This window comes from Rhinatrema bivittatum, chromosome 5 (assembly GCF_901001135.1).
Source record: "Rhinatrema bivittatum chromosome 5, aRhiBiv1.1, whole genome shotgun sequence".
NCBI lineage: Eukaryota > Metazoa > Chordata > Amphibia > Gymnophiona > Rhinatrematidae > Rhinatrema > Rhinatrema bivittatum.
Window position 1 is genome coordinate 173518262 of NC_042619.1, and position 27000 is coordinate 173545261.

Genomic DNA, 27000 nt, shown 5'->3' on the forward strand with positions numbered 1-27000 from the left:
CTGTTCTCCAAGGTTGGCTATTGCAATTCTATTCTACAAGGTATCCCAGCATCTAAGATAAAACCCCTCCAGATGCTTCAAAATGCGGTGGCGAGAATCCTGACGAACACTAATCGGAGAGAACACATTACACCTATACTAAAGGATCTGCACTGTCTCCCAGTTAACTTTAGAATACTTCACAAATCGCTCACTATTATTCACAAAAGCATCTACCATCAGACCCCCTTGACCTGCTATATCCGCTTAAACTACACTCTACGGCCAGACCTATAAGGGAAGCTTACAAGGGATCTCTACACGCCCCCCCCCCCAAACAAGTTTGTGCACCGATCAACCATCAGAGATCGGGCATGCTCAACAGCGGACCCCTCCATCTGGAACGCCATACCCCCGGACCTCCGGCAGGAAACTTGTCTCCTAACTTTAAAAAAAAAACTCAAGACATGGTTGTTCGGTCAAGCTTTCCCCTGTTCCTAGACTAGCAGTACTGTTACAAAATCTAATCTAGCATTTCGTTTACAAAACCTAGACAAGCATTAAGTTCACATAAACATGTCATAGCTTAGAGGTAGGCCATTCAAGCCCCCCCCCACACACTTATCGGTATTTAGTAATTATTATTGTTTTATCCCCCTCTTCATTTCCAATTCCCAGTTGTATTCCCTTGTTTTATTGTAACTTTATACTTCTTCTATTAATGGTCTCATGTTAATTGTTACGGTTATTGTTATTGTTAAGATCTTTGTTCCCTGTAAACCGAGTTGATTTGATTTGTATCAAGAAAGTCGGTATAAAAAAGCTCTAAATAAATAAATAAATGTGCTCAGCTTCGGCCTGCTAAGATATATTACCAATGTAGTGCTTGAATGCAAAGTGTTTCTGCAAGCTCTGTGCATTGTCACAAAAGGATTAGATGATGATGAAGTCCCTCGGTTAGAGGGGGATGATCTCAAGCAAAGGTATATGGAATGTGAGCCGCTGTTACTGTGCATCATCAAAAGGACAGACAGCGCCAATGATGAAGAAGGGTCGGACACAAGGGCCTCTGCTTTCTGGCAAGTTTCTGCAATTTTAAAACTCACCGAGAAAATGAGGTGAAAAGTTTTTATACACAAGAAAAATCAGCCATGCTTTCCAAAGTTGTCCCTGAATGCTCACAGCCAAGTTCCAGGAATTAATGGGACCAAGCATGTGAGGTAGTTAACTAGGCATTAGATGAGCTTATTCCAGGAGTGGAAGCTGCCTCTGAAAACCCACAGTGAATTGAAGACAACTTTTAATTAATCCTGTAGCCCCCATCCCCGTCCTGGTCCCATCTTAGGCACAGAGACACATGGGGAGGGCCATGGACCACACACTGTCCCATGACCTTAACAGGAGGGAAAAGATCAGTCTTTTCAAGGTCTTTATGGTTTTTCCCTCTCTGGGGCTCTTCTGCACACCAGCTCCAAACACAAATAAGAATTACTCTCCACTCCTGGTCTGTTGTTCAAAAACAAAGTCCTTAATATAAACTGTGCATCCACAGCAACAAAGTCCAAAAGGCACAGAACAAAACTCGGTCTCTTTCTCATCCTTGAACAATCTTCCCAAACAGGTGTTACGCTTGCCGCCGGCTGCGCGGCCCTCTCACCTCCATAGATGGAACTCAGTGTTCAGCTCTCCGTCTCTGGCAGCAGTCGGCCGCCGGCTCCAACCTCGGGGCCCTGCCAGTGTCCCTGGTCCTGCCGTGCTGCCCAGAACCTCCAGCCAGGATTCTCCTTCTCGACGGGCCTCTCCGCTTGCTCCGTGGAGAGACGTTGCCGCCGGTGCTGTGACCCCTCCTAGGCGCGCGCAAGTGCGCAACACTGATACTTTTAAAGGGCCTACGGTGAGAACCTGGCCACAGACCCGGATGCTGATGTCACCACCTTCAGCGTATTAAAGCTCGGACAGCACTCCTAAGCGTTGCCTTTGCAACAGGTCTCCTTGTTTTGGCTGTTCCTGGTTTCCAAGTGCTCGTTGCCTCTCCGTGTTCCTGATCGTGTTCCTGTGTCTTCGGTTCCTGGTTCCTGTGTTTGTCTTGTTCTGATTGACTTCCTGGTGCTGACCTTTGCTACTTTTGACTTCGCCTACCTTCTCCAAGCCTGACCATTGCTACGCCTGACCACGCCTGCCTTCTCCGTGCCTTGACCATTGCTACATCTGACTACTCCTGTCTTCTCAGCGCCCTGACTCTTACTACGGATAACCTTGATATAGACTCTTTCTTGTCCAGAGTTCTACATTGCTTGCCACAGCTTCCATTGGCTGCCAACCTCCATCTGAGCTCGACAGTGACGCCGCTGCCTCTATCCTCTGGACGTGGACTCTCTAGGCTTCGGCCTTTCTTTGCTCAAGCACCTGCAGTCACTCCTTATTCCTCAGTCCTTGGGTTCAAGTTCCGCAACCTGTCTCGGATAGACTTACGTCACCTGCTGGCTGCTGTCTCTGGGCTAAACCAGTTATCTTCACTCACCTATCTCGAGGCCGCCTACGTCCTGCAGGCCCCGGCACCCAAAGGCTCAACCCGAGGGGAATGTGGGCTGGTATAGGTGAAGCTCCAGTGGCCTCTAGCTTCAGCCCACTCCACCTGCTGACGGTGGGGACCCATAGGCCCTTGCCTGCGGGTTGCGTCAACCCCGCCTCAGCCCAAGAATCCACCTCAAGCGCAACAACAAGTAAGCTCTTAGGGGAAGGTACCCCTCCACCCTGGACCCTCCCAGTACCTTTTGGGTAGATGAAATCTCTTCTCTGTTCCTCTCTCCCTCTCTTTTCTTAGGGAACTTTGTTAGATTTTTCTTGATCAGCAGCACTCTGGGCATTTTTCCAGGAACCACCCAGTACACTCATCCCATGGATTCCAGGGCATCCTTTCCTTCTCAGGGTCCTTCGAATCTGATGCTCTTCAGCACCACTTTGCCCTTCCCCTCTCTGGATGCCCAGGAGCTTCCTTTCCTGTTGTCCCCTCTCAGATGAGGCCTAGTCAATCTCTCCCCTAGGTCCCAGCTACCTCCTTTGAGCAGGATCATGTCTCTTATGAACCTTCCCACAGGTGCCACTCTGTGAACAGGTAGCCCCCATCACACACCAAATCTTGGGATCTCTCTCCTCCTCCCCTTGCAGCTCATGGATGCAGGGATTTTATACACTCACCATACTCCTCCCATTGGGGTGTGCCATACCTCCGTCTCACACTGACAGTACAATGACATCACACAAGGCAAGTATAATCTGTCACTCTGAGGGCACTCAGGCCAGCTGAAGCCTCAGATGCCATATTTGTAAAGGGCAAGCATTACTTACAGGGGGCAGAATTTGACACCCTGTTACACTTGCCTGAAAGGAGGTTAACAGTTCCAAAACCAAGCCTCTTGAAACATTAAGAGTATGCTCTCTAGCCAGCTATCTTCTTGGATTTCTTTTAGCTAATTTTAGTTTTGGCAGACTAACATGTTCCTCCCTTTCTACTTAAGAAATTCTGCTACTTTCTCATTCTCTTCTGAGCTCAAGGACATGAATGGAGGGGGGGCTGGTGTGGTAAGACAAACGTGAAGGGGAAGATAATAATACTAACACTGTGGAAAAATAAACAGCAGTAGTATTAAAATATCTCTCTTCCCCCATCCCTTCACTTTCTAAGGTCTGCTCTGCATTTTGAAATGTCTACACACCCATGCATAGTAGCATTTTATAATACTTTATACCCTTTCATTGGAACTGCCATGAAAACTATAGAGCCACAAATTAACTCACATTTACTAGATCTAATGCATGCACGTTGATTATATTCAGGGGTGGGAAAACGCTGGCCCTTGAGGGACGCGTGTCAGTTGTGTGTTTAGGATATCCCTAATGAATATGCATGAAATACATTTGCATACATTTGAAGCAGCGTGCAAGGAAATCTACACCATGCATACTCTTTAGGGATGCCTGAAAGCCTGCCCGATTTGTGGCCTTCAAGGATTTTACTTTCACAAGTGGCACCACCCACTGCTTGAACCAAAAGGATTCCATGCCATGTATAATAATTTGTGACGCTTTTTCAAAGATGGTGCCCCTAGGGGTTTAGGGGACTTGCAGAAGAGAAACTTGACAATTACAAAAATAACGAGCTTGCAAGAAATGTATGTTTTGCTGAATGGTGATTATTATTTATTTATTTATTTATATATGCTTTTTCTTTTATACCGAGGTATAGCTAGTTGCCTTCACTCCGGTTTACATCATCAACAACCATTACATAGAACAATGTGTGAACTCGAAAAACGTGAGAAAGACAAGCGTATTCCTTGTTACAAATAAAAACACCAAAATATAACATCTAACAGAATCTGATCTGATGAAAAAAAAAAAATAACAAGAAAAGAAGGGGAAAATTTTTTTAAATTAAATTAACTCAAACGACTAAACAAAATTCCTCTATATGATTGAAAGATGTGATCAACATTACACATTTTCCAGGGTAGGTTCGTTACACATGTCATGTAAATAGGGGGCAAATGGGTGGGATCGAATCTGGGTAGAGCTCAGTGTGTTTTATGTATTCTACAAGATTCTATTAATTAAGGATTGCTATGGGTAATTCTGTAATACAGTACACAAAGGGCTTCACAACAAATCCAGGAATTTTGTCAACTTAATTAATATGAGACTAATCCTATACAACCTCAGTGTCTAATGCTTTGCCTTCTTCAACATAGTGGAAGACAGAGACTGGAGCCTATCCTCCTTATTTAGAGTACATTAATACATCTAATGTGGCTATAAATAAGGGCACATAGCTAGAAATGTACTCAGCTAACAAAACCAACTATTACAACCAAAAGGATCTTTCCTGTCCCAAATCAGGGACCTGTAAACAAACAAAAGCCAGTCCAGTGGCTCAGGGGCAATGCTGCACACTACCATGTGGAGGGTTGCAGTTTGACTCACGTCTTCTACATCCCAAGATTGGCTGGCACTGGAGATCCTGTGTAGGCGGCATTCACGGCCCCTAGAGGGCAGGGAGTCATGGTCCTCAATAAGGGTGACACCTGGTGGCCAGATTGAGAGCCCATGATACAGGGCTCTGGAAGGAGCCTTAGGGCATGGCTCCCGACCTTAAGACCATTGCTGGATTGGCTAGATTAGGCATGGTGAGAGTGCAGCTCTATTAAAACTGAGAAAAAAAAATCTACAGGTATTTGCAAATGAAGGTTCTTGGAGCCAAGATCCCAGCACTGGTTCAGACTGAACTGGAAGAAAAAGGAGAAAGGAACTACCTGGCTAATTAAAAAAAAAAAAAAAAGCTGTAAAATGAACAGAAAACATTTACAGATGACACTGGTTTTAAAATAATAGATAAAAAAAAGTGCTATGCCACATCTACAAAAACATTTCAGAGCCCAGCAGAGCAGCAGACTCTTCAAAGCCTGAGGAGTTAAAAACAAGGGCCCTTTCTCTCCCTGTCAGCACAACAACGCCTTTATCAGCTGCCCTCCAGTGTCCTTCATGTTATCAAAAACAGACATGCAAGCCAAACTTGGCTTTCCATATGCATAAGCAGTACAGCAGTAATGAGACCGGGCACAATAACATATACAACATATGACACCATCATGACAGTAAAGTCAGTGACTACTAGTAACTACTACAATATCATAACTGTAACCCCCATCCCAGACAGGGCACATAAAATGTGAGAGGATCGGGCACCTGTGTGGACTGAGTACCAGTCTTTCAGGTTAGGTTCAATGCTGTGGAAATGGGCCCAGAGGAGGGAGGGGGTGGCACAGAGTGTTTTAAAGTTGCAACAGGGAAACAAACCACTTGCATCTCCCCTCTGGGAATCCCTACTCTTTGCAATGCCAAACAGTTCAAACTGGCATCGACCTAACCATAAAACGTCCACTCCCGCGGATAGTTCAGAAAGTTTAACTTTTATTTCTGGGGATACCAGCGAACAAATATTTACAAGGCAGTAAAGAATATAAAAAGTCACTGATTTAATCAGGGTTAACAGGTTTTTTTCCAGCCAAACTGCAGCTTTATATAGCAAGTTACCAATTACCAACATCATTACAAAAAGTGAGAGGCTTTCTTCTAATGTCTCCACAATACATGCAAATACTCCCCACTCCTACTCCTTGAGAAATATATTACGGTACTTAAATTCCTTTTGAGTTTCTCAAATCCTGGAATTACATTAGCTCAACTCAAAACATGAGTGCATCAACTCCCTCTCAATACTCATATCAATACTAATTACAATCATGTACTACGGATTACACCTCTCCCTCTTAGGTCCAGTAACTCTGCATCCTTAACTCCATGACTTGTCTACAGGAGTATCCAACGATTCCCCAGCATCCTTGACACTCTCCTTTCATAACTTCCTCTTCCTCCACAGGCTGTGGGACAATACACTTCTCTTACTCCTCTTAGACCCAAATTGAGTCTTTTAATAGTTCCCCTGTGGACAGATAGTAACAAAGTAATGACAGCAGAAAAGGACCAAATGGTCCATCTAGTCTGCCCTGCAAGCTTCTAATGGCAGTATCTGAAGCGCCATTCAGATTAACTCCATGTTTCTCTTAAGGGTTGTCCATGCACTTACCCCAAAGCTTTATGATAAGGGTAGTAATATTTACAATCAAAACCAAGCAACCGTCAAACCCATAAAAATTTACTCCTAGAAACATTTTTACTGGGTGAGGAGCCTTCTTGAAAATTCACACAATGCTGCTTGACTTGCTTTGCTTTATTTTATTTATTTATTTATTTATTTAAAAACTTTTCTATACCGTCGCTAAGTTATATACCATCGCAACAGTTTACAAATAGGCACATAGACTAAGGTTAGTAAATCTAGGATATCGTACATTCTAATAGGTGCCAATAAAGTTCGGTTACAATTTCATAAATAAAATCATTATTTGAGTAATGTTGGTCAAGTCCAGGTATATTATTGAGTTACTATCTCTTTGAGATATTACTTCTTAAATGTAGGATTGAGTAAATTCATTCTCATCTGCATTACTCTGTACTTTCAATCTCTGCCCTCCACACTCTTTAGTGAAGGCTTTTTTAAAGAGCCATGATTTTAAATTTTTCTTAAAAGTTTTGAGATTATTCTGTAATCTGAGTACAGGGGGCATCATGTTCCATAGTATGGGCCCAGCCAATAATAAAGCCCTTTCTCTCACTTGGGTTAATTTTGCTGACTTTACTGAAGGGATTGTTAGTAGTGCTTTGTTTGCTGAGCAGAGGTTTCTTTGTGGAACGTGTACTCGTAAGGCTGTGTTTAGCCAGTCTCCTTCTTTATCATATATTAGTTTGTGTATGGTACATAAGGCCTTGTATTTTATCCTGTATTCGATGGTTAACCAATGTAAGTCTGCTAGAGTTTCAGTTATATGGTCACTCCTCTTTTTTCCCGTCAGTATTCTGGCTGCAGTATTTTGAAGTATCTGGAGTGGTCTTTAGGACTTGGCCATGGAAGCAGTCCTGTGCGTTTTCCCTTATGTCTGGTGTCAGTGCCCCAGACCATAAAAATAGGGGCCCCGTGTTGGTTGTCATCTGAATTCAATTCCCCCTTTTCTCCCTCCCTGCCGTTGAAGCAGAGAGCAATGCTGTAGTTGTGTCAAAAGCATCAAACTTGTTGGTTAAGAGTATTAATTTCCATTCCTTCTGTTAAGAGTAGTAACTGCCGCTCCGTGCAGGTTACCCCCATGTTTATCTGAACTCCAGACCATAAAATTCAGGGCCCTCAGTTGTCATCTGAATCAAATTCCCCTTCCCACCCCCCTCCCCTCTGAAGCTGAGAGTGATGTTGCAGTTGCGTCAAAAGCATCAAGGTTTGTTGGTTAAGGATAGTAATCCCTATGCTTCTGTTAAGGGTAGTAACCGCCACACCGAGCAGGTTACCCCCATGCACCGTTTTCTTCATTTCCATCCTCTAATCTTTAGGGATCCATAGTGTTTATCCCATGCCCCTTTGAATTCTTTGACTCCTTTCATCTTCACCACCTATTACTATTACCACCTCCTCCAGAAGGGCATTCCAGGCATCCACCACTCTCTCCATGAAGAAATATTTCCTGATAGTGGTTCGGAGTTGCCTCCACTGCAGTTTCATTCCGTGACCCCTAGTTCTACTGTTTCTTTTCCAATGAAAAATGTTCAAAGTTTGAGCATCATTAAAACTTTTCAGGTACCTGAAGGTCTGTATCATATCTCCTCTGTACCTCCTCTCTTCCAGGGTATACATATTTAGATCCTTCAGCCTCTCCTCATAAGTATTCCGATGAAGACCCCACACCATTTTGATCACCCTTCTCTGGACCACCTCCATCCTGTTTCTATCCTTTTTGAGATATGATCGCCAGATCTGAACACAGTACTCCCTTTCAGTCACTAAGAGATGCAAGATACCATCAACTGTGATGACCAGAGATTACAGAGCGAAGTCTGGACTTTCAGGGCTCTCTTCTGCAGTCTTGGCTTGCCTGGGGAAGTACCCTATGCCAGAATAAATATGTGGTCAGGGCTTTTAGGATTCTAAGGAACTGGGTTTACAACCCTCTTTCCTCAAAAACTTCTACCTTCAGGGTATTCTGACCCTTCATTACCTCCATAAGGGTGCAATGCTTCCCCATCAATACCCCCTCTAATGGTACAGGCTCACTACAAATACATCTATAGTTAAAACCACTCTTCCACCCATACATAGCAGTTCCTTTCATCTGGCTGTCCTGTCTCCTATAGGGTTCCACATTCAATTACCAATTCTACTGCATTTATTTCAGCTTCCTTTTAAAAAAGGAAAAACACCTTGAAATCACCTTTGTTTTATTTCCTTATTTAATCCTTTAAAGCACAATTCTTATCAATAACAACTTTCCACTCCTTATGTCTCCACATTTAATGATTTATTATACTTAAACAGTTTGAAATTTCCATTCAGTCCCTAGGTTTCCCCAAACAATATGCGCATTTTGTCTTTTAAACGTTACATACAGAAAGCACTAGCTATTGCTTAATTGCTAATAATGGTGCTAGTTCCCTTTGGTTTCCCTGTAATCATCTTTACTTCCAACAATCAATTAGACAAGAGCAAGGCTTCTAACTAAATTTCCCTTCAACCTACCTTTTGGGGAAAAGGGTATAATAGATACATTTGGGCAAGTCTTTAGTGCTCTACAGAAGTTCAGTGCACAAGCTTTCACACTGCAACTTCTTCAGCAGTGCTTCTCTGGAGTAAATAAATTACCATAAGAACATAACATAAGTTTTGCCATACTAGGTCCATCAAGCCCAGTATCCTGTTTGCAATAATGGCCAATCCAGGGCACAAGTACCTGGCAGGATCCCAAGAGGTAGACAGACTTAAGCTGCTTATCCCAAGAATAAGCAGTGGATATCTGCAACTCCACCTTAATAATGGTTTTTGGACTTTTCCCCCAGGAACTCGTCCAAATCAATTTTAAACACAGCTACACTAATAGCTTCCACCACATCCTCTGGCAATGAATTCCAAAGCTTAACAATGGGTTGAGTAAAACATATTTTCTCTTATTAGTTTTAAATGTATTACCTAGTAACTTCATTGTGTGTCCCCTTGCTGTGTACTTTTTAAAAGAGTAAACAACTAATTAACATTTACTCTTTCCACGCATTATTTTATAAAACACTAGCATATCTCCTCTCAGCCATCTCTTCTCCAAACTGAAGAATCCTAACCTATTTAGCCTTTCCTCATATAGGAATCATTCCATCCCTTTTATCATTTTGGTTGCCCTTCTCTATACCTTTTCTAATTCTGCTATATCTTTTTTGAGTTGTGGTGACCAGAACTAAATACAATTTTCAAGATGAGGTTCCATCATGAAGTGATACAAAGCCATTATGATATTCTCTGTTTTATTCTCCATTCCTTTCCTAATAACCACTAGCATTTTATTTCCTTTCCTAGCTGCAGCTGCCAACTGAGCAGAAGACTTCAACTTATTATCAGCAATGATACCTAGATCCTTTTCCTGAATGGTGGCTCCTAATGTTGAACCTTGTATTGTGTAACTATATTTGGGTTACTCTTCCCTAAGTGCATCACTTTGCACTTGTCCACTTTAAATTTAATTTGCCATTTGCATGCCCAGTCTCCCAGTTTTGGAAGGTCCTCTTGCAATTTCTCACAATCCTCTTCTGATTTAACAACTTTGAATAATTTTGTGTCATCAGCAAAATTTGATCATCTCATTTGTTGTTCCCATTTCTAGCTCATTTATAAATATGTTAAAAAGCAGTGGTCCCAGAATAGATCCGTGGGATACTCCACTATTCACCTTTCTCTTTTGGGAAAATTTACCATTCAGCCCTACTTTCTGTTTTCTATCTGTTAACCAGTTGGCAATCCACAATAGAACCATGACATTTTAATTTCCTAAGACGTATCTCATGAGAGACTGTCAAATGCTTTCTGGAAATCCAGATACACTATATCAACTGGCTCACCTTTATCCACATTTATTTATGCCCTCAAAAAATGTAGCCAGCTTTCCTTGTCTCTGGCTATCACACCTCATCCTTTTAAACTCTAAGTCAGCCACATTAACATTTACTACCTGGAGGTATTATTCATTTATACCAGTAGCCATATTTATCCAAGTTGGTTTTAGTATCTTCACAGAAACAAACAAACCACAATTAGAGATTTGATTCGGCCAAACCTTTTGGTTCGGCCTTCGTTATCGGCCCACCACGGGAAATTTCATTTTCCCACGGTTCGGGCCGATTTTATTTCGACTACCCCAAAAACGAAACACGAAACCCGCCCCCTCTTGGGTCGTCGGCTACCACTAATAAAAATGGCGCTGATGGCCCTTTGTCCTTACCATGTGACAGGGGCTATCGGTGCCATTGGCCGGCCTCTGTCACATGGTAGAAACAATGTATGCCGGCTGCCATCTTAAAAAATGGCACGGGCCATCCATTGATCCTACCATGTGACAGGGGCCGACCAATGGCACCGATAGCCTCTGTCACATGGTAAGGACAAAGGGCCATCGGCGCCATTTTTATTAGTGGTAGCCGACGACCCAAGAGGGGGAAATCACTCCTGGGACCCTGCTGGACCACCAGGGACTTTTGGTAAGTCTTGGAGGGGGGTCAGGCAAGTCTTGGGGGGTCAGGAGGGTGGGGGGGTTGCAATTAATTAAATCTGAAAGGTTGGGGTGTTTGGGTTTTTGTTTGTCTTTTTATGTGCCCTTTCTCCTCCCCCAAAAACGATAAGTAATCCACACAAAATTTCATGGAGTTTTCCTATCGTTTCGTCGGCCCCCTGAAATGCAAAGAAATAGGAAATATCGTCTTTATTTCCTATTTCATTGCAAACGAATGCACATCCCTAACCACAATCTCTGTCTTAGTAATAGGTGTTCAGCTTTTCCCATTCCTATCACCTAATAAAAGGAATGTTCCTTAACTATGCTGTCCACTCTGTTTAACCTAATTAACTCTCAGGTTCTCATGACACAATGAAGGTAGCTTTTAAACACAGCACGATCTTACTAGCCTTTTAGAGTTTCTAATATTGCCCAGCTCAGTTTAAACTGCACTTTCAGAGCTGGCGCGTCCTATCAGGCGAACTAAACGGTCGCCTCAGGCGCTGAAGAAAGCCTTGTAGGGCCGCGAGCGGAGCCTATCCTGCTCGCAGCAAAGAGGAGCAGAGATTCGGCGGCCCACAATTCAGTGGACATGAATGAAAGAGGAGTCAGGGCCAAGACCAGGGGGGCAGCGTGACGGGGGGGAGGCGGGGGCAAGGCAGAAGGTTCACCTAGGTGCCTAATAACCGTGCGCCGGCCCTGTGCACTTTTACTTTGTTTGACCTACTATCACACAGGGTCTATATTGAATACATTCCTCTGTCCCCTACTCAGTGCAAAAGAGCACTGATTCAGTGACAGAATAAAGTCTCTGTTAACAGCAGTCAAAAGTAACTTAGCTTAAATACTAGCAATGTTCCTAAAACAGGCTCTGGCTCATCATCTTCATCAGCAGAGTTCCTCCATACTGGAGATAGAGCAGCTGCTGTTCCTTCCTTCTGACCCCTGCCTCCATCTCTTTTTGACAGAGGAACTCCCTCTCTTATAGTGCCTAACAGCCTATAGCAGCTTTAGCTGATTATTGTTCTGCCAGCTGCTAGTCCTCTGGAATTCTGGGCAATGTAGTCCCACTGGCAGCCATCTTAACTTTTTTTCCTGTCTGCTTTTTCCCAGTAGCTCCTGTCTAATCACACTACATGTTTTTTCTGCACAGGGACTAACCAGAATACTAGCATATTCATCACAGAACAGAGCTCCCATGAGAAAATAAAATATTATGTTTTTCTGATAGTTAAATTCAACAAATAAGATACAGTTGACATCGTTTTACTGAATAAACTAGGAGGCCAATATACTAAGCCTCACCATTGTTGAAAAACATATTAACGTTCATTATTCTATTTGCTCTCATCATTTAGCTATCACGAACATCAGCACATCTATATAAAATAGGTAATGAGTTGCATAATTACATAAATTAGCTCATTACCTATTTTGATGTTATTTCACATGATACTGTATTTTTATGCATTGTTTGATAATGTTATTACATTGATATGATTATGCTGTAAGCCACCATGGGTGCTTGTGGTGGGTAGTGGCACATAAATTGAAAATATATTGTAATCTAATGTAACACATATTAAAATATAGGAATTATATATGTTAAAATGCCCAAATGTACAAGCAGACCCATTATCACGACAAAAATGCCTGATAGCCCATATTAATGGCATGCAAATCAATCTGGAGCATAAATCTGTAAAGAAAATATTTGCTGGCATTACTCCTCAGTCTACTCACGTTGGAGCCTCCTATCATGACCTGCAACTTATTCGATGAACTTTTATTTCCATACATTTGAGTGGAATGGCACAACAACCACATTCCTCAATTTTAAAATACCGATAACTAATTTATGTGTACATACCTGAGAGCAGGAGGAGATATCTTTAAAATTCTTTTCCAGCACCACTGTCTTGGTGTCCGGGCTGATGAGGTTAACTTCAAACCTCCCAACCTTAAAATAAACAAAAAGAGGAGAGAGAGTTTGGGGGGTATCTGAGAAAATGTAAAGGATGGTGGTTAAAAAATTAGCAGATGAAGACATCTGCATCCTATAAACGTTAACATGTGGAATCAATTTTTAATATAATTCAAAAGTTATAAACAACAAAAGGTCACAGTACAGACTTCGCCAGGACTATCTGCACCTAATAAATGCAAATTAATTAAATACTAATTAGACATAATTTATAGGAATAGATATTCTTCAACCAAGCATCATCACAGTTCAGAAGGTGAGCTTCAAAGCGGAGAGAGCCAACTGATAGATTTCAACAATTGCAATGTAAGGGCTGAGACCCGCATCTGGGTATTTCCTGGTGTAGTCCCAATTTTTCAGCTCAGGAGCCGCAAGTGGAATCAATCCAGGTATACAACCAAGATCTCTGAGGTGCAACACTTTGAGTGTGAATCATAATACAATATCAGGATTCACCATCACCATAATCCAGAAATAAGCCCATCTCTATATCAAACAAATCCTTTCTCTTGTCCTGCCAGGCTCTGTGCTAGGAGAGCAACAGGAAATGCCCTGTCCAACCAGCTCATTGCAGTCACAAACACCAACTTCCAGACTATATTTTGTGCTTCATGTACATTTGGAGTAATTTTTCTATATATAATAGTTTTTTATTCCTACTTCCTACAAACTTGAAACACATTTGAAGCGCAAGTCATATTATTTCATATTCGGATCTTGGTAGTCGTTACTCTGCTCTTAGTAGCACAGGCTGGAAACTTCAAACACATGTAAGTATTCACTGTACAGCTTTTCAGTATTCATGAATATCAGCATTCTGGAGAACCCAATCAAGGAGGTGAATAGCAGGTTACACCTTGATGAATTCAGCAGTTTGTAACTATCTAATGGGGTTCTGAAGCAGCAGAAACATGTGATCTCTTTCTATATTAAGGTTTATTTATTAATTTAAAATTAACGTTGATTAGAGATCATGGGCATCTTGAAATTAAGCAGCATGCAGGCACTTTGGAGAAAATAAACGCTATTAGCTCATACACAAAATAATACTTTCTTGCCAGAATCAATTCACCAAACATTTAAGGAGCAATTTTCAAAAGCGCCTGCATGCTCACATAGACCATGGCAACTTTTCCCCATGGATATGCACCAGATCTGAAAGGGAAAATGCATACATACTTTCACTTTGAAAATTGTCCATGGAAAAAGTTCCCACCAAGATTTGCACCCACTTTTCCTGCAGATACTTTTCCCCAGAAAAAAAAAATATATATATATAGTTTTGAAAATGCAAAACTAGTGCATTATTACAGTCCACGACCTAGTCCCACCTCTGAACCTGCCTACTTTTCCTGTGGCTAAATCACATACTTTTTTATCCCTGTGCACATCTTACCCAGAGAAAGTCTGGGCAATTTTCAGAAAGGTAATTTACCCAAATAAATGGCTTCTGAAAATTGTTATCCCCTAGTTCCAAATCCCTATTACTTTGACCCTCATTACAAGAGCAATTTTCAAAAGGATTTCCACATGTAAGAAAAGTGTTTTACATGTGTACATCGATGTCCAAAAATCATCCATCCTATTTCCAGGTAAAAGAATGCGGATAGTATCACAACCCTTGTACTTTTACCTGCATTGTAGTGGAGGCGTTCCTGGGATGGGGTTAGGATGAGGAAGGAACTACACATTTAGTTTTAGATTTTCAAAACTATGAAGGTAATTTTCAAAGAGTTACACAAGTAAAAATTAGCAATTACATGCGTAAGTAGTCTGCACTCACGTAATCACTATTTTATAAAAGTTGAAAATATGCATGTACTTTGAGTTTCACATGCAAGAAGGGGCAGTCCTGAAGCATTCCAGGGCAGGGCAAACAGTTGCATGCATAGGGGTAGATTTTCAAAGGGGTACGTGCGTAAGATACACGCGTACCCCCCGAAAACCTACCCCAAACCCCCCCTGCGTGCGCCGAGCCTATTTTGCATAGGCTCGGCGGCACGCGCAAGCCCCGGGACGCACGTAAGTCCCGGGGCTTGCATGGAGGGGCGTGTCGGGGGGCGTGCTGGGGGCATGCCGGGAGTGACACGGCGTTTCGGGGGCATGTCGCGAGTGATGCGGCGTTTCGGGGGCGGCGGCGCGGGCGTGGTTTCGGCCCGGGGGCGTTCCAGGGGTGTGGCCGCGGCCTCCGGGCCAGCCCCCGGACCGGAACATGGAGCGCGGCAGCCGGCCCGGCGCGCGCAAAGTTAGGGAGGGGTTTAGATAGGGCCCGGGGGGTGGGTTAGGTAGGGGAAGGGAAGGGAAGGTGCGGGGGGGTGGAAGGAAAGTTCCCTCCGAGGCCGCTCCGATTTCAGAGCGGCCTCGGAGGGAACGGAGGCAGGCTGCGCGGCTCGGCGCACGCAGGCTGCCAATTTTGGGCAGCCTTGCGTGCACCGACCCCGGATTTTAGCGGCTACGCGCGTATCTATTGAAATCACGCGAACAAAAGTATGCGTGTGCGCAGATTTAAAAAATCTGCCCCATAAGTTGCTATTTTAAAGACACTTACACGCATACATTTGACAACGTACGTAATTTTACACCTGCCAATTATCTAGCATAATTGATAACAGACTTGTTTATTGTGTTCATTGGCTAGATGGACGGTCTGGATAAATTGGGGGGAGTTCAGGCTGAAGAACCAGGAGGGTCTCATAGATCTGAAGAAGGAATGGGCAAACTAGTGGAGTAACTGGTAAACTGGTTGATTTCAATTGTGCGCACATGTTTTAAAATATGCTGATTTATGCGCATAAATTTGGTATTACGCAAGTAAGCCCCACTTTTTTTTGGTGTGTAAAATATATGTGCATATATTATTCAAATAGGTGGGAAACGTATGTGCATTCAATGCACTGAAATACTCGTTTTCCATGCATTGCATGTATTCATGCATAAGCGTAGAGTTGAGTGTGTTTTATAATATACACATAAATGCCACCATGCAGAGTTGTTTTAAAGTTATCTTCCCTGTGAGGGGTTTTGATTGGGAAAAGTATCCAAAGGAAAAGCAGGTGCAAATCTCTGCAGGTACCTTTGCCTGGGGCAATTTTCAAAGCTAACGTTTGTGGATATTTTTCCTTTGAAAACTGGTGCAAAGACTGTGAACTCTACACTAATGCAGGCAATTTGAAACCTGGCCCCGAAATATTCTAAACTTCAACTGCGTAACTAAATTAATCAAGAAAACAAAATACCAGCCTTATTACACCTGATATGGAGCTTGGCAACCTTCCTCTCCAAAAGAGAGTACTAGAAGACCAAGGAATAACAGGATTACTGTTTCTGTTCATACTAGAATGGTCAATAGGCAAAGAGATTTGATTATTTACTTCATACTTCAACTGCTTTGGCCAGCTTTTATAGTAAGGGCAAGGCAAGCAATTTCATAAATGCAGTAACTAAATAAATAATGGTTAAAAGGTGAGGTGAGGTGAAAGAGGCTATTTTAGCCAAAAAAAAAACATCCATCAAAAATTGGAAGAAGGAACTATCTGAAGAAAATAGGAAAAAGTATAAGCATTGTCAAGTTAAGTGTAAAAAACTGACAAGGCAGGCTAAGAGAGAATTTGAAATGAAGTTGGCCATAGAGGCAAAAACTCATAATAAAAACTTTGTAAAATATACCTGAAGCAAGAAACCTGTGAGGTAGTCGGTTGGACCATTACATGACTGAAAGGTTAAAGGGGCTCTTAGGGAAGATAAGGCCATTGCAGAAAAACTAAATGAATTCTTTGCTTCTGTGTTTACTGATGAGGCTGTTGGGGAGATACCAGTTTCAGAGATGGTTTTCAAGGGTGAGGAGTCAGATGAACTGAACCAAATCACTGTGAACCTGGAAGAAGTAGTCAGCCAGATTGACAAACTAAAGAATAAAAAATCTCCTGGACTGAATGGCATGCACCCCAGGGATCTGAAGGAACTCAAAAATGAAATTTCAGGTCTATTAGATAAAATCTGTAACCTATCACTAAAATCATCCATTGTACCTGAAGACTGGAGGGTGGCCAATGTAACCCCAATATTTAAAAAGGGCTCCAGGGTGATCGAGGAAACTATAGACCAGTTAGCCTGACATCAGAGCCAGGAAAAATAGTGGAAACTATTTTAAAGATCAAAATCATTGAGCATAAAGAAAGACATGATTTAATGGAACACAGTCAGCGTGGATTTAGCCAAGGGAAGTTTTGCCTCACAAATCTGCTTCCTTTTTTTTGAAGGAGTTAATAAACATGTGCATAAGGTGAACCAGTAAATATGATGTATTTGGATTTTCAGATGGCATTTGACAAAGTCCCTCATGAGAGGTTTCTAAGAAAACTAAAAAGTCAAGGGATAGGAGGAGATATCCTTTCTTGGATTACATAGAGGTAGATTTTAAAAACATACGCGCGCGCGTATTTTTGTTCGCGCACCAGGCATGAACAAATGTACGCTGGATTTTATAAGATACGCGTGTAGACGCGTGTATCTTATAATATCTGGGGTCGGCACGCGCAAGGGGGGTGCACATTTGTGCAACTTGCGCGCGCAGAGCCCTGCACGCGCTGCCCATTCCCTCTGAGGCCGCTTCGAAATCGGAGCGGCCTCAGAGGGAACTTTTTTTTCTACCCCCCCGCACCTTCCGTTCCCTTCCCCTACCTAACCCACCCCCCGGCCCTATCTAGACCCCCCCTACCTTTATCGGAGAAGTTACTACTGCCTCCGGGCAGTAGTAACTTACTCGCACCGGCGCGGCAGGCCCCAACACAGGCCGCTGTGTCGGGGCACTCAGCCACGCCCCCGGACCACCCACACGTCCCCGGACATGCCTCCGATCCCTAGCGGTGCCCCCTGGCCACGCCCCTGACCACCCCTTTTTGCAAGCCCCAGGACTTACGCGCGTCCCGGGGCTTGCGTGCGCCGCCGAGCCTATGCAAAATAGGCTCGGCGCACGCAGGGGGGAGGTTGGGGTAGGTTTTCGGGGGGTACGCGCATATCTTACGCGCGAACCCCTTTGAAAATCTACCCCAAACTGTTTAAAAGACAGGAAACAGAGTAGGATTAAAAAGTCAATTTTCTCAGTGGAAATCGATAAACAGTGGAGTTCCTCAGGGCTCTATACTTGGACCAGTGCTTTTCAATATATTTATAAATGATCTAGAAAGGATTATGATGAGTGAGGTAATCAGATTTGCAGATAATACAAAATTATTCAAATGGATTGTGATAAACTGCAGGAAGGCTTTGCGAGACTAGAAGATTGGGCATCCAAATGGCAGATGAAATTTAATGTGAACAAGTGCAAGGTGTTGCATATAAGGAAAAATAACCCATGCTATAGTTAAATGATATTAGGTTCCATATTAGGAACTACCACCCAGGAAAAAGATCTAGGCATCATAGTGGATAATACATTGAAATTGTTGACTCAGTGGTCTGCAACATTCAAAAAAAGCAAACAGGAATTATTAGGAAAGGAATGGTGAACAAAATGGAGGATGTCATAATGCCTCTCTATTGCTCCATGGTGAGGGCGCACCTTGAATACTGTGTACAGTTCTGGTCACCGCATCTTAAGAAAGATATTGTTGCGATGGAGAAGGTACAGAGAAATGTGACCAAAATGATAAAGGGGATGGAACAGCTCCCCTATGAGGAAAGACTAAAGAGGTTAGGGCTGTTCAGCTTGGAGAAGAGATGACTGAGGAGGGATATGATAGAGGTCTTTAAAATCATGAGAAGTCTAGAATGGGTAAGTTTGAGTCCGTTATTTATTCTTTCAGATAATAGAAGGACTAGGGGGCATTCCATGAAATTAGCAAGTAGCACATTTAAAACTAATCGGAGAAAATTCTTTTTCACTCAACGTACAATTAAGCTTTGGAACTTGCTGCCAGAGGAAGTGGTTAGTGCAGTTAGGGTCAATTTTCAAAGGGCCACGTGCATAAATAGCGGGGGATATGCTTGCAGTTGGGACTTTGCACGCACCGCGTGCATTTTAGAATGGGCCCAGCCACGCACGTAATCCCCATTACGGGCAGAAGTGCCAGGCCCTGAAAAGCGGCAAGCCTAGGGGGTGGTGTCTGGGCGGGGAGGGGAGACCCGGGGGCAGGCCGGGACAACACTACTAGCTGCAGTCTCGGGGAAGTGTGTGCCGATAGCTGGCTGGCGTGTGCAGATAATTTCTACTCCAGAGGAGCAGTAAGTAATCCAACAACAAAAAATAAGTACCTGAGAATGGGTTAGGGGTCAGGGGGGAGAGGGGAGAGGGGAGAGGGGAGAGGGAAGAGGGGAGAGGGGAGAGGGGAGAGGCGAGAGGGGCGAGGGGAGAGAGGAGAGAGGAGAGGGGAGAGGGGAGAGGGGAAAAAGTAGGAAGGTTAGGTAGTTTACTTAGAAAATAGCCACTGCTATTAATTGCATCAGTAGCATGGGTTCTTCTTAGTGTTTGGGTACTTGCCAGGTACTTGTAGCCTGGATTGGCCTCTGTTGGAAACAGGATGCTGGGCTTGATGGACCCTTGGTCTGACCCAGTATGGCATGTTCTTATGTTCTTATGTGCATTTGACATCTTAGAACATTTAAAACTACAGTAAAAATAGGGAAACTTGATTTGATTTTTAAGAAAAAGTTAGGTGCTATAAAGAAGATTGAGTTACAATTCATTTTGGATATTTTAGGAGAAAATGGACATAAGGAATATTATACAGCCACAAGGAAGGTTGGAAAATTAATTTATAATAGAATATAAAAAATGGACATTTTTGCCACTGTGCTTCAGAATTTTTTACTTTTTGCCACAGAATTTACCCTTGAGCTGCCATAGGGGCTGTACCTTAGACCTTCTAATCCATGTTGCCTGACCTCACAGGGGGGGAGGGGAATAAGGGACGACAAAACCCTAAATCCATCACCGTCAAGGGCAAGCGAAAATGCAGAATAAAATCCATTTGTTCATGTTAATTAAGTGGAAAATGTCTATCTTGAAAAGGATTTTCTGCAGTAACGGTACCTGACTATATCACAACCCCCTCCCCAAAGAACTAATTACAGAAAAACTGTTAAAAGTTTAATAGAAAGTCTTAAATTCTAAGGTAAGCCTGCTATAGAACTACTAAATTAGACAAATTACTCCTGGCAGAGGTGGGTGGCTAAATCAACCTAACAAGTAACAAAATGAGGGATTTTTACAAATAAAACTAATCTATGGACTTAAATACCACAAGAGTCTACAATTCTCTGGAAACTAAGCATCCTTTACAAACCTAAAGGAAATTCGATATAGAAAACAAATCATCCATCCTCTCCCCTGTCTTCTAACACAGTGGCTTTCAACCTTGTCATGAAGGCACCCCTAACCCAACTAGTTCTTGCGCAATCTGTAATGACGATGCATGCAGGGGCGGCTCAAGGCAGTCTGCTGCCTGAGGCGAGGGATGAGATTGCGCCCTCATGCCCACCGCCCTCCCTCTGCCCCCTCTCTCTCTTTTCCAAACACACACCCATACACGCATACACACGTACACTCATTCACTTCTCTCCCTCTTCCATACACACATGCACTCTCACTGTCTCTTCTCACCTCGATTCTCATTAGCCACAGGAGCCTCCTTTTTCCCTCCTTTTTCTCCTCCTCCTCCTCATCCAGTAGTGTCGGCCCACTCTGCCCTTGTTTTATTTTCTGCGTGCAGCCCGACACTGTTGCTGCTCCTCCTCCTCCTGCGCCTTCAGTTTCCCGTGGAGGAGGGCGGCGCTCCTGCTCGTCTTTCTTGCCAGGCAGCACCAGGCTTCAGGTTTTCTTCTAGGGGCACGGGTGCTGATGCTCCTCCTTCTTCGAGCCCGCACTGCGCCAGGGCCCTTTCTCTTCCGGCCTTCTGCAGCAGGGCACCCGGAATTTTCGGGTGTTGGCCCGGAGACCCTGCAATTCATTCAGAATTCTGGAGTCTCCGGGCTAAATCCGGGGAGTTCCCACATATGAGTGTGGGAACTCCCCAGTGTTCCCCAGTGTTCCAAGCTCATATGCAGGGGCAGGCAGTGTGAGGCAGATGCCACAGCGATGTTCTGAGAGGGGCATTTTTTTCCACCTCAAAATCCTGCCGCCTGAAGCAGCTGCCTCACCCTGCCTCATTATAGAACCACCTCTGGATACATGAGATATACTTGCATATACTGGGTCTTAAATGTATGCAAATTGATCTAAAGCATATTGATTACACGTTATCTTGAAAACCCCGAATGGGTAGGTATGCCTCCAGGACAGGGTTGAAGACCACTGCTTTTAGTGAATATCAAAAAATTCCAGTTTTGGCTCAAGGGGTAATGTGTAATCACTGTGAAATGATAACAGATAAAGACCAATCGGCCCATTCAGTCTGCCCAGTTATTGGGTGATAAGGGAAAATATGTAACAGGGAGACATATATGATGAGAAAGTATCACGACGTGGGTGTACTATTAGCCTCAGGCCTGCTAGTGACACTGTACCATGATATTGTCTTCTCATGGATTTCAGCCATCAAGAAATGAGGGCCTGGTTTCTTTTATCTCTCTCTCCATCTGTCGGTTCCTCTCTTCCTTCTCCTCCCTGCTCGCTCTTGCCTTGATCCCTGTGACAGGGAGCCAGGGACAAAAATCTATGTCAGTCTGTATGAAATTCATTTTCTCGAGGCTCTCTTTCATCTCAGACTAAGGCTTTCACCTTATTTTAACTTTCAGAAAGCAGTGCCACAGTCTGCAAGTGGCTGTGAGCAATCTGAAGGCTGCTCTATGTAAAACGATGAAATTTTTAACAGAAGGAACATTTATTGGATGGAGAAGTTTGAGAGGCCTAGAAGTACCCTTATACCCATTCTGCCATCAAACACCTCCCAGTAGTTGATACCACGGGCAATCTCCCTTTTCCCTGTATCCAATGACAGCTGATCTTTTCCTGAATTTCATTTTCAAAGCAGAATGGTATGACATCAACAGTAAGACATGCTTGCAACCCGAAATATGCAGAGCACAACCATAAATCCCAGGATTTCTCAGAATCACAAGGCACCTAGTGCAGAAATACAAAGTAGCCTCGGACATAGACATGTTAGCAAAATGTGGTCTGACTCAAAAGGGGTGTGTGAATCTCTTCAAAAGAGTTTCACTACCCAGTCTGTTGGCTTTATGAACCTCTTTTAAATTTCCCGATTCATCTCTTGAAAATAGCTTCAGATTATTTGTCAGTAAGAAGGAGCCAAAATCAAAATGGCAGTGCTGACGCTCCGACCCAAACACCAAAGCCCAGATCTACTTTGGGGGTGGGCATGAGGAGGAGGTTGTGGAAGTCCCCAGAAAGGCCAGATTTCTTTAGGGAGTGTGAGGGTATGGAAGGGCTGGATCTCTTCTGAGAGGGAGAAGGGGGAAAGGGGGCCCATAAGGCATGAGTCTCTTTCAGGAGGTGGTAGGGCCCATACTAAGGCTGCCAAAGTTAATGATATCTCTTGAGGTGTAGTTACATTTACTGTGTTAGGTTACCTGAAGAATTAGAGAGAAGGTGAAAGGTAGTGGAAAGGGACGGAGATGTTGTGAAAGGGTGAAATAGGAAAGGGATGAGTCAGTGAAGAGGGTGAGAGAGGCTGTGTTAGCCTCATGGATATTATTTATATTTATTTTAAAGATTTATATTCCGCTCCTCTGTTCTTGGCAGATCACATAATAAACATACAAAATATAAAAATAAACAGTACAACAGAACAAAAAGAATACAATCCTCATATAAAATAATAACTACACGCTACTGTATGAAATTCATGCAAATAAAACATCAAAACCTACAAGATTTTAAACACTGCCATAGTTACTGGGTACTTATATCAGTTTAGATAACATCTAACACCCATCCAACTTGAACACCCAAATCCATCAGCATTTTTTAAAATTAGATCATTAGATGTACACATTAGCATTATTCTTGGCAACAGACAGTGTCACATGATGGGGCAAAGGTTTAGCATCTTTTGGCTGGCAAACACATTGCTACAGGATGGCAAGTCCCACTGTTGCCACTCCTCTGCCTCGCCAACCTTGGCTGGCACCTCAAGCCTGCTGAGGTGATGGCCGCTGCTTCCAGCTTAAACCCTCCTCCCCTTCCCTCCTTCCGCCGTGCAGTTGAAACATGAGATGTTTGAACTGCAGGGCTCTGTATCTATGGAGCCCTATATGGTTCAAACATCAGCTGTTTCAACTGCAAGGGACCCCTCCTGGTTCAAACAGATGATGTTTGAACCAGGAGGGGTCCCTTGTTTGAACCATGTGGGGCTCCATAGATACAGAGCTGCAAGGTTCAAGCATCTCATGTTTCAACTGCTTGGGCCACAGGAGGGAGAGGGGAGGAAGGGAGAGGGTTCAAGCTGGAAGCAGCAGTAGCCGCAGCCACAGGGGCTTAGAGAGGTGTTAAGCCTTAGTTAGAAACTCCTTGAGGAGGGGGAAGAGTGAGAATGAGGACTTGGGGAAGAGAACAGGGACTCAGAAATTGGTAGAGGGAAGGAGAAGGGAAGAAATGAAGACTCAGTGAGAGCAGAGACTCAACGATTGTGGATGAGTAGGAACTTTAAGGCTGGGACTGAGGGAAATTGGGGACTTTGGGTGGGAGAATGGGGACTGAGATAGAGTGGCAGACAGAACAGGGACTTGGGACATTAGACTGAACAAGAATTTGGGGTAAGCAATGGGGACTGTAACTGAGTGAGTATGACTGTGGGGAGGTGTTGATGAGGGTAAGGGAAGAGGACTTAAGGTTGGACAGAGGTTGAGAGGTGAATGACCTGAAGAATTAGAGAGAAGGTGAAAGATAGTGGAAAGGGATGGAGATGTTGTGAAAGGGTGAAATAGGAAAGGGATGAGTCAGTGAAGAGGGTGGAGAGATAAGTGAAAGAGGGCTAATAGCAGGCTGGGTAAGGGGTAAAGACAGAAATAAGGGGTAGGAGGCCAGGGAAGAAAGGAGTGACAGAAGCTGGAACTGGTGAAGGGATTAGAAGCAGACAAACAGACAAAGGGTGGGGAGGGAGGAGTTCAGAGGGTGGAAATAGGGAGCTAGGAAGTGGGTGAAATACAGAGTGGAACAGGAGACTGGAGAAAGAGTGAGACTCAGAGGAGCATAGGAGGGTTAGAGAAGGGATGAGAGTGGGAGATGGATAAATGGTAGGTGGGTAAGAGGTCAAAAGCAGAAGACTGGGACTGCTGGAAGGCTACAGGGCAGGAGAAAGAGAAGTGAAATTTAGCTATGAATGAATAGAGGCAGTGAAGAGAGAAATGGAGAACAAAAATGAAAGGAAAAGATCAATGTCAGAGAAAGATGTAGAGAAGGAAGGGAAGAAGACAGGAGGGGAAAAAAGAAATGGAAAATGGAAAGGGGAACCATAGAAAAGAACTTATAAGAGAGACTAGGACCAACTATTAAAAAAATGAAATGCCCAGACCAAAAAGTTAGAAAGAAAACATTTTAGTTTCAGTTCTTAGAGAGCGAGAGTATGCATTTCTTACATCTGTATTTTGCTCAGTACTGGTGGAAATGCATTTCTGGTTTTTCATTCTCCAGCGTTGCACTGCTCAGAGTTGGGTTTCTGGGGGTTTCCGTTTTAGTTTTTCTCTGCACATTTCTGTTTCTAATTTGTGGTCCCTTATTTTGTATCAGATACGGGTCGGTCTATGTTCTTCGTGTGTGAGAGGTGACAGATTCTGCTAGTGTCTGGTGTGTATTCTCCCCGGAGACAGAAATCCCGCAGTTTAGGAAATACACCCTTCAGATTGCAAGCCCTCTGGAAAATGGAAAAACCTACAGCAACGGAATGTAATTCACCTTGAGCCACCAATGAAAACGCATGCGAGCTAAATCCAAGTAAATAAAATGAAGTCACTAAGAGCATCTAAACGTACCCTTATATCTCTTTGTAATTAGGCACTTAGATTATTAAAACCAAGAACCCACTTCTTACACAAAGCCCGTCCTAATTTCTATTTTATATATAGAGGGATTAGTTTTGAGTAACTTAAAACAAGAATATTGCTTTAACTGTGACTGGGTAAGCTGAAAGCCTTCTCTTCCTCCTCTAAGGGAGGGCATATAGGCCATTCTCTTGCTTTATTCAGGGATCAGACCCAGTATACAGATAATATTAAAGGGACTCGTTCAAAATTCCCAAAAATTAAAGTTAGAGAGGATAACTTTAAAAGACCTGCGCGCACCCATATATATATATATATATATATATATATATATATATATATATATATATATATATATACAGTACATGGCCACGCGCAGATCTACCCCATTATTTTATAAACCATGCATATCATCTTACTGCCTGGCTTATAAAATATGAGTAATTCTTCCCTGCAATATTTGTACATATTTTAAAAATTGATGTAAATAGATATTCAAGTTAGCTGAGTAAGTTTTGACTTATGCGACTGGGTAAGATAGTCGGATAAGACAAAGCCCTACTTATCCGGCTACGTATTACAGCCAGTGCTTTTTAAGACTTATCCGGCTAGTTGGCGGCAAAGCCATCGCTTATTCAGAAAAGTCAGAATTTATGCAGCTAAGTGGCGCTATAATTCTGTACACACTTTTTTTTTTTACTTTATATTTTAAAAGTATACATGCTGAGATTTTACACCTGAAATTTAAGCAGCAGTTACCCTGGGTAAATCACTTTTTACACATGTAAACCCTTACATTTTCTAACAATCACACGTGTTTTACCAATTAGTCCACCAGTTTTCCCAGTCCTTTTTCAGGTCTTCGAGACCCGCCTGAACTCCCACCTAGTCAGTACTTCATAATAAAGACATTTACTATCACTTAGGCCAGATAACGAGCAGAAGTAAATATGAGGGATTAAGCTGCCAAATCTACACGTGTAAGTCTGTTGTAGAATAGCAACTCACACATGTAAATGTGGGCCCCGCCCCTGAACGCCCTTAGACTGCGCCCCCTTTTCTACACGCCCCCTTTTCTACACGCATATATTTACATGTAAATCTTTCCTTCCGTATAAATGTTTGAGCTTTATAAAATAGCATAAACGCGAGCACATGCTATTTACGTGCGTATCTGCACATTTTTACACGCGTTAACATTTTAAAACTTCACCTTTGAATCTTTTAAGTAGTCCTGCACAGCCCCAATATCACAGCGTGCAGCCTTTATTTTGGCTGGCTGAAGAGGTTGGACCTGTGGATTTGTTGCGAACTCACATAAACTTCAAGAAACATAGGTAAAAGCCTGATACTAGGGATGTGAATTGTTTTTCTGACGATTGAAAATACCAGAAGATATTTTCAAACTTGTCAGAATTCGGGGGGCCCCCGAACCCGATAGGAAAACCCCACGGGAAGAAAGGGCACTTAAAAATAAACCCCAAACCCACCCCGACCCTTTAAATTTAATTCTTTTGCATCCTCTACCCTCCCGACCCCCCCCCCAAAAATTTTTTTTAAGTACCTGGTGGTCCAGCGGGGATCCCGGGAGTGATTTCCCGCTCTCGGGCCATCGGCTGCCACTAATCAAAATGGTGCCGATGGCCCTTTGCCCTTAGCATGTGACAGGGGCCATCCATTGCTCCTACCATGTGACAGGGGCCAGCCAATGGCATGGATACCCTGTCACATGCTAAAGCCAAAGGGCCATCGGCGCCATTTTGATTAGTGGCAGCCGACGGCCCGAGAGCGGGAGATCGCTCCCGGGACCCCCGCTGGACCACCAGGTACTTTAAAAATTTTGGCAGGGGGGTCGGGAGGATGGGGGATGCGAAAGAATTAAATTTAAAGGGTCGAGGTGTTTTTGTTTTT

General features: G+C 43.3%; 1 protein-coding gene across 2 annotated transcripts in view; it reads right to left on the bottom strand.

Moving 5' to 3' along the window:
* The window catches only part of TBC1D4 (TBC1 domain family member 4), a 331945-nt gene that overhangs the window by 149435 nt on the left and 155510 nt on the right, over positions 1–27000 (bottom strand). For both annotated transcript variants that reach the window (XM_029603027.1, XM_029603026.1), the window contains exon 3: positions 13039–13128. In XM_029603027.1, coding sequence (XP_029458887.1) covers positions 13039–13128 — 90 coding nt within the window. The remainder of the gene's footprint in view (positions 1–13038; positions 13129–27000) is intronic.